This window comes from Glycine soja, chromosome 13, assembly GCF_004193775.1.
Source record: "Glycine soja cultivar W05 chromosome 13, ASM419377v2, whole genome shotgun sequence".
Taxonomy (NCBI): Eukaryota; Viridiplantae; Streptophyta; class Magnoliopsida; order Fabales; family Fabaceae; genus Glycine; species Glycine soja.
Window position 1 is genome coordinate 22,895,172 of NC_041014.1, and position 11,743 is coordinate 22,906,914.

Consider the following 11,743-nt stretch of genomic DNA (forward strand, 5'->3'; position numbering starts at 1 on the left):
TCAATGCTCGTGTAAAATTTTATTTAAAGAGATAAAACTTGGAATAAATCTCAATTTGTAAACTTAATTTAACTTGAACCTGCAAACTTCAATCTAAAGATATGTTTAAAAAATATGTATTGAACTTCATTGTGCATGTTATTTGGTTTTTGTTAATTTCTTTCAAAAAAAAGTTACAATTCAAACTCCAAAGGCTTTCTTTTTTGTCTAATTTGATCCAAGTTAGTTAGTACAACAAAAAGTTTAAAAGGCCTAAGTTGAGATTTTAACTGACCCTGTGGACATGACGTGTAAGAAACATACAGCTCTGTATTTAATATTTTGATGTACCTAAAGTAGGAAATGAATTGAAGCATAAAAAGCACGTGCTTCTTATGAGAAATGGGCATGAGGAAATGGTGCAGTTGGAGCAGTGTGGGACCAGCACAGCCTATGGAATCAATGAAAGTCTCTTCCTCTTGTAAGTGTTAAAAGTACAATTAGCAACAAACCTTGCATATCCACACCCTCACTTGCTCCTAAGCCATACAATACAAAAAAGTCGTTTTTTTATTTTTTTAATTTTCAACCATGGCTGGTGTGAACCCCGAGGCAGGAGGGTGGAAGGCTTATCCTTCTGTTATGGAGACTGCTCTTGATAGTGGTGATGGAAGGAGTCATCATAACATGAGTGATGATGGGTCGGTGATGCATTTCTCTGCTACAAGGTGTGTGTGTGTGTTTTGTGTCTTTAATCTTAACTCAATATGCTTATATGTTTGTTTCTCTATTTCTTTGTATTATTATATTCCCACACCCACAACTCCATGTTGTGTTTCCTTATTTGATGACTTATTTCTTGTCCTTTTTACCCCTCTCCATGTGCAATTACCCAACTGGGGGGACTCCTTGTTTGGTTAAAGGTTTCAAATTTCTGTGGATACTATACTTAGTGTGAGATGAGAACCTATTTGGTCTTGGATTCAGCAGCTTTTATGGGGATTTAGTTCATGAAAAGAAGACAGACATCCATGTCTGAAAATGGATTTTGGGCCAATTTGAATAAACTTTTGAATAAATATTTTTGAAGAAAATAAGAGGTAAAATGAATCAAATTTACCCTATAAATTAAAATTAACTTATGAACCTCAAGTTTTGGAGAGGTTAGATGAGAGATCTTCTAAAAAAAATTGGTGCATAAGCTGACTTTATCTTGCAAGGGAAGTTTGATTTAAGTTATTTTAGATAAAAGTTAGGTACATGTTTTTGGAAAATTCAAAGCACATTCCCGAATTATTATGTCCTTTATGAACATAAGAAAGTTACTAGCTATGATATGGAAATGAATTCAAAGAAGGAGCTGAATTTGGGGCTATACTATATTATAGTGTGCTTGTTGGTCCTCATTTGAAGTCAGTGCTTCAGGTTTGCTGTTTTTTTTTTACCCCTTCTATTTAGATAAAAGATTCTGTGCATTGATTCACCTGCATAAAGGATAAAGCCTCCGGGAAGACAAGCCTCCCTAAGATGGAAATAAATGCTAAAAAAATGAGTTTTGAACCTTTGACTTCACACTTGTTTAATTAACCTTGTCAAGACTAATATCTTGATACATATATTTTGGTCTCTCAAGCAACATCACAAAGAACCTACTTATACTGAATCGTTGAGACTTCACAATCAATTATTGAATAAATAGTTTACCAATCTAGAAAATGTAGGAAAGCTAAATATAATTCTTGAAAAATCAAGTCACATAGTACAGTCTCTATCAATGTCAAACTTATGGATAATTTTTAGTGTTTGCTTTCCCCTTCAGGTCAGTGGCAGTGCCATCATCTGGACAGAATAAAGTGATTCCTAGTCCAACTCAGTTTAGCATCCTCTATAAGGGGAAAATGTGTATCTATGAAGGAATTCCTGCAGAAAAGGTAACTCCTAGCTTGTTAAAAGATGATGTAATAAATGAATATTACGTAAGTTAGTGTCTATGATGGAATTTATACTTGTTATGATATTGAGACAACTCATATTTTATTTACTAACAGGTGCGTGAAATAATGTTGATTGCTTCTGTCTCTGCTAAGTCTGCTGAAATGAAGAGTGGGATCCGATTGACTTCATTCATTCCCAAAAGCCCTTCTTCTTCACAGGGAAACTCTACTAATTTGCCTTCACCCCAATCAGTCAAGAGTTCCATTCGCAGGCTGCAAGATGGTAACTCTCTTGTTATTGCACTAGATTTATATTTAGATGATTTTCTAACAACTTTCTTGTATGGCATTCTGTGTTCACTATTCAGTAATTCTCTTTTATTTTGATGCACTAATAGTTTAAGTCTATTTTGGTTTTTTCTTGATGTCACTCTTCAGAATTTCCACTGGCTCGAAGGCAATCACTTCAAAGATTTCTTGAGAAGAGAAGAAACAGGTACAGTACTAGCAACCTTTCCTCTTTAGTGCTGTCTCTAATCAGTTTGGAATTTCCAATATTGTATTTGATATCATGAATCACTCTCTTTAATGTATGTCAAAATTTATTGGAACTATAAATCATGAATGGAATTCATAAAGTCAGGAGTCACATCCACATAATTTTGTGATCTCTAACAAATTTTAATTGCATATGCTATAAAGTGTATTAGAAAGAATGTTAGAGTGTTTTGCTAACATTTCTCTCGATATTACATATGCTAGTTCTGTTATTGACTCTTTTTTTTCTTGAAAAAGGTTGGCTAACAAATCCCCCCATGCCTTAACAAAAAATGTGGTTCACAACCCAGACAAGGGCTTTTCTCCTGACGACACGCCAGATTTTGGTTTGTTGAACTTGAACTTTCAGAGGAGGGATTTCAGCCCCGTGGTGCTGCCTCTTTAAGGCAACTGGTGTTGGTTCTGCTCTATATGTTCTGGAATTGCATGTGCATGCATGTAGACCCAAAGAAACTAATATAACTGTGTTATGTTCTCGAGACCATATTTTATGCCTAATTAGTGAACTTGAATGTGTCAACTATGACATGAAAGTTGGGTTAGTTTGGATAATAATGCGTAGAAAATATTCATTATGCACAGAAACTGTCCCTTTTTAAATGTGTTTGGACAATTTGATTATCGATTGGGTTGTAACATCATAGCTGCTTCGTATTTTGGTTGTTCTACCATGTACGATTTGATTTTTTTTTTAAAAACACGGATAAGACATTTCAAGAAAATTATATGTATTAAACTCAAAAAGAAAAAAGAGAACTATGCATTGCATCAATTCATAATTCATAATAATTTAAATGATAATTTATAATTGAATGAGTGTATAAAATTATTTTATACTATCAGTAAATATGCATTAAACTTGCAAAAGAAGAAAAGATTATACATTCATAGTATAAAAACATTTTATGCAAATCATGATAGTATATATGTATTGAACTTAAAAAAAAGGTATAATTAAATTTTTTTTCTTCTTCTGCAAGTACGATTTAGCCTCAAAATTAAAATTATACTTCAAATGAGACATATTCTGATTTTAGTACACCAATTCATCCCACCCATATCAATAAAATCTGAACGACTCATCCATCCTAACAAAGAAATCTTACACACACTACTAATTGTCGGTTGGTTCATCATATGAACATCCGGCCATAATAGTGGAACGTGGATAAAATAATGGATTTTTAAGGTTACGAATTCGACACACCCTTCTCAAGATATAATGAGATATATACAAAGCATCTTCCAACTTCCATGGCCAAAATATCAATATACAGCTTAACAGAGATATTTAAGGATACGATACCCTTCTCTAGATATAAAAATATGAGATACAACAACGGCCTAAATAACAACCTACTGTTTAGATATAATGCTAGTGAATATTATAACTTGGTCTATCATGAATTAAGGAGAAAATTTAAATTCAAATTCTATATACATCTCACTGTAAAGAATGATTTATCTTTCTTGAATGCTCTTTAGGAAATAAAAAAGATAAAAGTATAGTATTTTTATTTTAAATATAAAATGCAATACATTTTTTAAGATAAATGTTAGTTATTAATTTGTTAATTTTTGTTAGTAGAAAAAATTCAAACCTACAACCTTTCAATAATGATTTATCTTATCAATATCATGATTAAAAAAATAATAAATATAAATACAATAAAAAGACAAATGTATATGCATATTATATATTTTTTTATTTTCTAGGCAAAAATATATTTTTATGCGATTATACATTTAAATTACAGGGAACGACTGCAAATCACAGGGACAAGCAGTGACTGTTTTTATTACATTTGGTACCTCTCTCACACTTGTGCTTGTTTGTGTTCATGACTGCGTGCGTGCATGAACATGATTCTATTTTCTTAAAGCCTAATCATATGGTGGTCGCCAATTTTAATATTCTCTGTAGGCTCCAGTTTTCAATCAAACTGATGCAGTTTTGATTCTCATGGATTCGGGGGAAAGCCTAAAGTACAAAAATGCACAAGGCAACTAATCTTTTCCCTTCCTAGAATTCAACCACTTGTAAATATTGTTTTTGCTGTTGCTCTAGTGCAAAGAGAGATCTTAACAATATAATAATATGCATCAAATTCTTGAATGCAAATACTAACTGGGCTGTTTCTTATTCAGGAAAAACACCTTTAGATTGTACACCTCATCAGTCATCACATTGCAATACCAAATGCGAAAGAAGGTGGAGCGATGGACTAAAGCATTTGAACAATCTATTACTTTTATCAGTGATCTCTTTATGCAGTGCCACAAAGAGAGCTTTAAATATTATCACTGTCTAAAAGTTCTCTGTTACCAGAACAAATGTTTTCACTGAAATGAATCAAACATTCCCCAATAAATCAATAATAGTGATAAGCATAGCAACTGCATGCAATCAATTAATGCTCTCTGTTACCTTTTATTTCACTTAATGGTTGCTATCGTTTCATACATATACCCACAGTGGGCAAGAACCCGAGATCAGTGTGTATAGTTACATATCATAAACATACAGATTTCAAACATATACGGGAATAAATAACCATGGTCGAAGGGTATCTTGGAAGGAATACACAATTTGAAACACGGTATACATCTATTTACAATTTCTCCAAGAACACACTATGTGTACATTTACAGCCCACAAAAGGAGTAGCAATTCAAAGAGCATTCAGAGAATGAGGCCAACATTGTTCCTGTAGATTAAGAACCATAATTGGACGGAAAATAAATCAGCAAAACATAAAAATGAGAAATAGATAAATGCCATAAGATGCAATCATGTAATTGCTTTTGAATAATTTCGGGGTAACAGGTGTGGCAATTTCTTTCCTTCCCTTTCCCTTTTTCTTATCATTTTAGGGTGGGGGATGTCATGTCATATCATTGCCTTGCAAGGATAGTATTTCTGTTCTAAAACTCACACTTTGGGATGTAAGTACTGTTCCACTGTGAGTGGTTTGGGACCACCAAACCAATTAATTAGAAATATATTTTCAATTTCTAATTTGAAGACTTGAAAGTTGTGATCCTCAGGCCAGTCTGTCAAACAACATTGAAAACAAAAGGTCTAAATCAATTTTTATCAACCATTGCGTAATATAACAAGGAGAAAGGGGGCATTGAAATTTAGCAACCAGTCACATAACAAAAGAAAGAATGAATACTTCTAATTCATTGATTATCACAATTATCAGGCAATTACCTTTCATCTCTGGATGCTTGGAAAACAAGGCATTTCGAGCAAATTCGGCTTCCTTGGACTTTTCATCAACCAATTTCAGCTGAAATACAAAGAGTTATCAAATTCCTAAGACCTACTTAATATTAGAGAAAGCTCAAAAGTGGTTTCTTTATGATTTTCCACCAAGTTACATGGATATTGGTAAGGACATCTATGCCAGTATGGATACATGTATGAGGTATGCCAAAATTTATATAAGCTAGGATACAAGTATAATGGGTATAGAAATATAAAAATATAAAGTAATTAAATCATAAGATAAATGTATTTTTCATAATCTTCTAACTCAAGTATGAATAAATATTTAAAGACCTAATATTTGAAGAGAGTAAAGTAACAGTGTGTTTCATTTAGTAGCAAACTTGGTGATTTACATGGACTGACTTGTAAGCCAGTGATGAGTATTGAACACATACTCATCCAATAAGTACCGAAACTGGATATGTGCCCAGTATGGGTACGCCAACCATATAAGAGTACCCATATACAATAGATTCTTGAAGGTAAATGTTGAAAAGATTTAAAGTTTCTGCAGGACTTTTAACAAGTTGAAATTAACAAATCGGTAGACAATAGACTTAATTCCATAACAATTGAATTGCATCCCAACTTTTGTGATAATATCCGCATCAATTTATGAAAAGGTGGTTCACATTGTTAAAAAATCTTAGATATTCATGGAAGCATGTCATATATATTTGGCAGAATCAATTAGGAGCAATTTTGTGAACTAATGAAGGAGTGGAAATTGTTATAATTAGAATTGAGTTATTCCAATTAATACTAACATACACACATAGTTCTTGTGTGGACTGTACAGACACAATCTGTCCCTAATTAAATCATCCTTGGAGTTTCTTATGTTCATATTATTAGTAGTGTGTTTGGAAAGTCGTTAAGAATGGAGGAATCACATTTGAGATGTGGAAGCTATAACTATTAGCTTTTGAAAATCACATCCAAAACATGGAACCAAACATGCTATAAAACAGGTTCAACATGTCTCTGCCAACAAGATCATATTGGATATAATTCAATTATTCACACACCTTTCCAGTTAGAGAAATTTTGGAACAAGTAGGGTTCATTGGGTCTCTCCTGCCACAGGTCCCAAGAGGGTATTCACTGACCGTGAATGAAGCTTTATCATCTTGCAGTGCATTTCTTGCTGTCGGGTCTAGAGTTGTCAAGTAAAAGTATGGGATTCCAGTGCTTTCGTTAGGTAGTCCATCACTATATGATACCACATTCCTGAACATAGATCACACAGCAATAACTTTTAAGAATTGGAAATTAACAAATCCCAGTGCAAAATTCAACGGTGAATAACGCAGAAGGTACACTAAACTGCATCCATAAAAAGATAGCACAGAAGAAATACTGAATAGAAATTTAGAGCAGAAAAAAATGAAAAAGAAGGAGAGTTAAGAAAGGGTTACCCAAAGGGAGCTCCACCCAAATCAGATGAGATAGTACTGCAAAGAAATGAATTCAGAAGAGTTATTCCAATTTGTAAATTAAGAAAAAAAGAAAAAAGAAAAAGAGTTGTGAGTGTACTTCAAGACTCCCCAGAAATTGAGGGAGACGAGCCAACGAGCAGAGGCAGGAGCATCATCTGGGTTAGGTTTTGTTGGGATAGACAGTAATCGGCCTTGGGATTCAGAGCCCCACATCAGCAACATCATCATCAATTTCATATCGATCATCTTTATCTTTTTTACTCTACTCTGCACCCTCTAGATTATATTGGATTATCCCAACACGCGCCGAATCAAATCCTCTCTATCTATGCATATTTTCTCTTTACAAAAAATTCAAAGAGAATATTTTTATATATTTATACATTTTATCTCTTTTAACTTTTTATTTATTGATTTCTAAACATGTATCGAAACCTGCACAACATAATAATATATAACTCGCTTTTATAATGAATAATAAATACTTTTAAATATATCAAATTTATTTTGATTAAAATTCATATAAATAATTTATATTATGACAAAGTTATTTTTAATTGTCAATATCTTTATAAGATTATTGGAATTTAATTTAAAAATAAAGTAAAATTAATGAATAAAAAAAATCTTAAAAACTTTTTCGTTGAATGATAATTCTTAAAGACACTCTTGAATAATATCTATTCTAATTTATAAAAAAAAATGATTGAATGTTGTTATTCATTGTAATTATTAATATACTAAAACTAATATTCATTGTGTAATCATATTGTAAAAAAAAATTGCAAGGGGTGCGAAGCACAAAGAGGTGTGAATAGCAGCGTCAGAAATTCATTTGCTGTTTTTCTCCAGTCCTCTTCAATGGAAGTAAGGTGTTACTAGCATAGTTTACATAATTTTTATGTTTCCCTTCCGTAAAACTGATACAAATTGAACAATTTGTAAAAAAAAGTTAATTATTATAAAATTTATTATTTAAATTTATATGCATATTAAATATACACGACATTAATTATTTATTGATCTATTTAGAACGTCATGCTTGCTAATATCGTGAACGTTCAATCCCTACTTAAGCCACATATTCTTGAAAAAAAATTGTTTGGACCACTTATGGCACTAGTTTGCTGGGTGTACCACCAATCAATTGTGCTGAGTGTGTATAGCAACAGCCCTGAAACAATCATGTCGCAGCTGGTAGCCCAGTTAGTTCACTAGTTAAAACATAATATGCAGAACCGGTCTCCAGATCTTTCGTGATTTAGCAATAAAGATTCCGTATTCAAATACTAATGATATCTTGGCATAATAAAGGTATCCATTTCATATTTAACAGCATTAAGCTTGCAAACTTGCAACAATGCAGTGAGAGAGAAATAAACCAAAAAAGTAAAATAAAAGAAAGAATTGGTCCAGGTTTCTCTTATTATATTTCTCTCACTTTTTCCTTGCATTGCTGCAGTAACTATTGAAAAATTGCAACTCCTCAAATACGACTTTCGCAGAACATTGCATACTATAGAAGTCGAGAAGAACAACTAACAATAATGCCTGTAAACAGTGGTCGAACGCAATCCGATGGTGTCCTTATTTAACAACGAAAGTCTACATGTATGACCAACATAAGCACCATGAGTCTAAAAGACAAAAACACAAGCTTCATAACAGTAGGAGGAGATTGCATTCAGCGAAGTTTACAGGATGCTATCCTACAATCCCACCTTCGTTACTTAGTGCGCACTACGCATAATTCCATGCAAGTAACCACCAGTCATTATGAGGGACACAAGTGACACAACACCTGCTGGAAAGACCTTTCCTGATTTCTTGAAACGAGAACCCATCACCCCAAGAAGTGCAGCAGATATGCCTGTATGTGGGGAGTAAAGCAAACCAAATCAGACGAGCAGAATATAGTGCATAAACTGAACTAATAAGCTCAACACTGAAAACTCATAAATGTATATCTATTTCAAAAACGAACTCGGGTACCCAAACTTAAAAGAACTCTGAACTAGAGTGCTAAATTTATCAGGCTTATCAAACATTGATTAGGTGATCATCAACTACAAAGCATAAATCCTTATGTGCAACCACAATTTGTGACTATAATTATGCAAGAGTACATCCTAGTCTCTTCCATGATTAGTTCAACCACTCTCAACACTATTTTGTTTTGTTTTTGTAGGTTCTATAAAATCTTATAGGCATGAATAAGAAACTAATTTAGTTTTTAATTCTTAAAAGAAACTTCAGAATTCTGAGATAACCAAACAATAAAGTCTTGTCTATTAAATTTGGGTCCTCATTCTTGAGAGTCGAAAGTGATAACTTTTACAAATTTACTCTATTATGGTCTTACTTTGTGGAAGTTCAATAATATATACACAACAATTCTTTTCATAAGTAGTAATGCATTCTTCTTATTAAAGAAATTACTTTTTTTATACAGAGAAAATTCCTTAGTATTGTAAAAAATAAAGCACAGAAAAGCATGCATCCACCTCAAAGAATTTTCCATGGCATTATGAAAATAAAGCACAAAAAGAAATGCATCCTTTCTATTATCAGAAGACAAGCAGTTTCCAAAGATGGGCTTTAACGAATAAACTAGTCACTTACCAAGGCCAACAGATGATGCGAAAACAGGGCTTCCAGGTAGCTCAGTATAAACATAATACAGCAGTGATGCAGACAAACCCCCAGCCAAAAGTGACTTGTTGCTGCCACTCTTGAGATAACCCATTACACCACCCACTGCCAAAAACCATCAAAAAGATCATTATGCAGATGTCAGCAGGGAAAAGGCAAAAAAATAAAGAAGATAATGCAAGATCATAGTCCAATCCATTGGACATATTATATTGTGAACAACCCAAATACGTGACTAAGACTCTAAAAATCACTTTCTACCTTGTGCAGGAGCTGTATAGGACCCTATAACTAGAAAGCACAAAAATGATATGGCCACACAGGGCATTGATGGCGGGGATACATGAGAATACAGTAAATTCTAAAAATCATAAGGCACGACACAACTAAGATCCAAATTGCAATGTAGTATAAGATTAACAATGTTATAATTTAAGTAATTATTACTAATTGCTAATATCAGTATTGGTATAGAAGTCCAAAAAAATAAAGTTTTAGACACACGTGCATGTCAAGCACGACATGGCTACTAATTTTGAAGCATGTTTCATTGCCCTACAATTCGTGAAAAATCGCAGCAAAAGATGAAACTCAAACAATAGAAATTAAATAACATCTGAAATTGCAACCAATCAATCACCTTGTCGAGGAAATTCTTATGCATCCAAAATGCTTTTAGTTGAATTGAAATAGTTAGGAAGTTGACTAACTCAACCCCCCTTAATAATTAAACAAAACAAACAAACAAATAAAACAAGAAAAAAGATCAGTCTCTAAGGTTTAGTAACAATTATCTTGTGTCAGTACTTGAGTGAATGAAAGTGAGAGAGAGAGAGAGAGGGGTACCTCCGACGAGTGCAGCATAAGCTAGAGTGAATTTCTGAGACATTAACAGAGCCATTTTCCTCTTGTCACCGTCAGATCCTTCCTCGCCCTTGCTATTATCACCTCCTCCTTCTCCTCCACCTCCACCTCCACCTCCACCGCCGCCGCCGTTACCGTTGGCACCGCCGCCGCTATTATCGAGATCGGGTTGAGTTAGGTCAAGCGAAGTAGCGGCCTTGGAGTCGGAAGTGACAGCGGCGTGCACGTGTGGGTTGGAACGTGTCAAGGAACCGAATGCAGCAGCAGGGAAATGAGATTGAGAGCGAAAGAGAGAGATATTATTGGAAGATCGAGAAAAGATTGTGGGCCTAGTAAGAGAGAATGAGCCTGAAACACCGAACCCAGCCACACCCACAGACTCTGCCATTGACCTTCTCCGTTTCTTTCGCTTTTGATTTCGCCCCTTTTCTTTCAAGAACCTTCTTATCGCGCCACGCCTTCTGTTCTCTCCCCTTCGGGCCCATTTTCAATCACCCACCTATGCAAAGCCCAGGCCCATCATGTGCCCTCTCACATATGTAAACAATTAATTATCTCACTCATTTTTAATTACTAATTAATTTGACGGTTGGTTAATGAAGAATTACTGAATTAGATTAGGTTTAAATATATTTTTTTCTGTAATTTAGTATTTTTTTATTTTTTTCTTGTATTTTTTTCATTTTAGTCCTTATAATATGTATTTATAAAAACTAAAATAAAAAATAAAATTAAAAAAAGACAAAAAAAAAACCTAAATTACATGAACGAAAAAAAAGTATTTAAGTCATCAGAATATTAATATGTTCATCGTAATAAAAAGGTAAATATATAATTAAGAACAAATTACATCATCATTATTGACAACTAATTATTTTAAGTTTTCCAATAATGAGAATCAAACTTTTGTTTCAACTCTTTCTATCATCTAAGAGACCAATATCTTTTACAAATATCGTGTTGTATAAAAAAGAGTATTGTTTATATTTTTCTACTATTTTTTCTTATAGATTTCCTTACTTCTTTACGAAGAAAAAAAT

The 11,743-nt window shown here is 33.3% G+C and overlaps 3 protein-coding genes across 3 annotated transcripts; 1 reads left to right on the plus strand and 2 right to left on the minus strand.

The window, feature by feature from the left end:
• The first annotated feature begins 466 nt into the window (after positions 1 to 466).
• Positions 467 to 3,125, plus strand: LOC114381292 (protein TIFY 3-like). The gene is made up of 5 exons (XM_028340512.1): positions 467 to 707; positions 1,799 to 1,910; positions 2,028 to 2,196; positions 2,352 to 2,409; positions 2,709 to 3,125. The coding sequence occupies exons 1-5, from the start codon at positions 571 to 573 to the stop codon at positions 2,854 to 2,856; spliced, it is 624 nt and encodes a 207-aa protein (XP_028196313.1). The 5' UTR covers positions 467 to 570; the 3' UTR covers positions 2,857 to 3,125.
• A 1,744-nt stretch (positions 3,126 to 4,869) lies between these two features.
• On the minus strand, positions 4,870 to 7,532 carry LOC114380820 (protein CREG1). The gene is made up of 6 exons (XM_028339884.1): positions 7,285 to 7,532; positions 7,167 to 7,202; positions 6,777 to 6,978; positions 5,689 to 5,767; positions 5,408 to 5,525; positions 4,870 to 5,179 (listed from the first exon to the last, which is right to left on the minus strand). The coding sequence occupies exons 1-6, from the start codon at positions 7,431 to 7,433 to the stop codon at positions 5,155 to 5,157; spliced, it is 609 nt and encodes a 202-aa protein (XP_028195685.1). The 5' UTR covers positions 7,434 to 7,532; the 3' UTR covers positions 4,870 to 5,154.
• Positions 7,533 to 8,487: 955 nt separating this feature from the next.
• LOC114382521 (protein FATTY ACID EXPORT 2, chloroplastic-like) lies at positions 8,488 to 11,152 on the minus strand. Its single transcript, XM_028341999.1, has 3 exons — positions 10,686 to 11,152; positions 9,810 to 9,944; positions 8,488 to 9,057 (listed from the first exon to the last, which is right to left on the minus strand). Exons 1-3 carry the CDS (start codon positions 11,089 to 11,091, stop codon positions 8,918 to 8,920), a joined length of 681 nt encoding a protein of 226 aa, XP_028197800.1. The 5' UTR covers positions 11,092 to 11,152; the 3' UTR covers positions 8,488 to 8,917.
• Between the last annotated feature and the right edge of the window lie 591 nt (positions 11,153 to 11,743).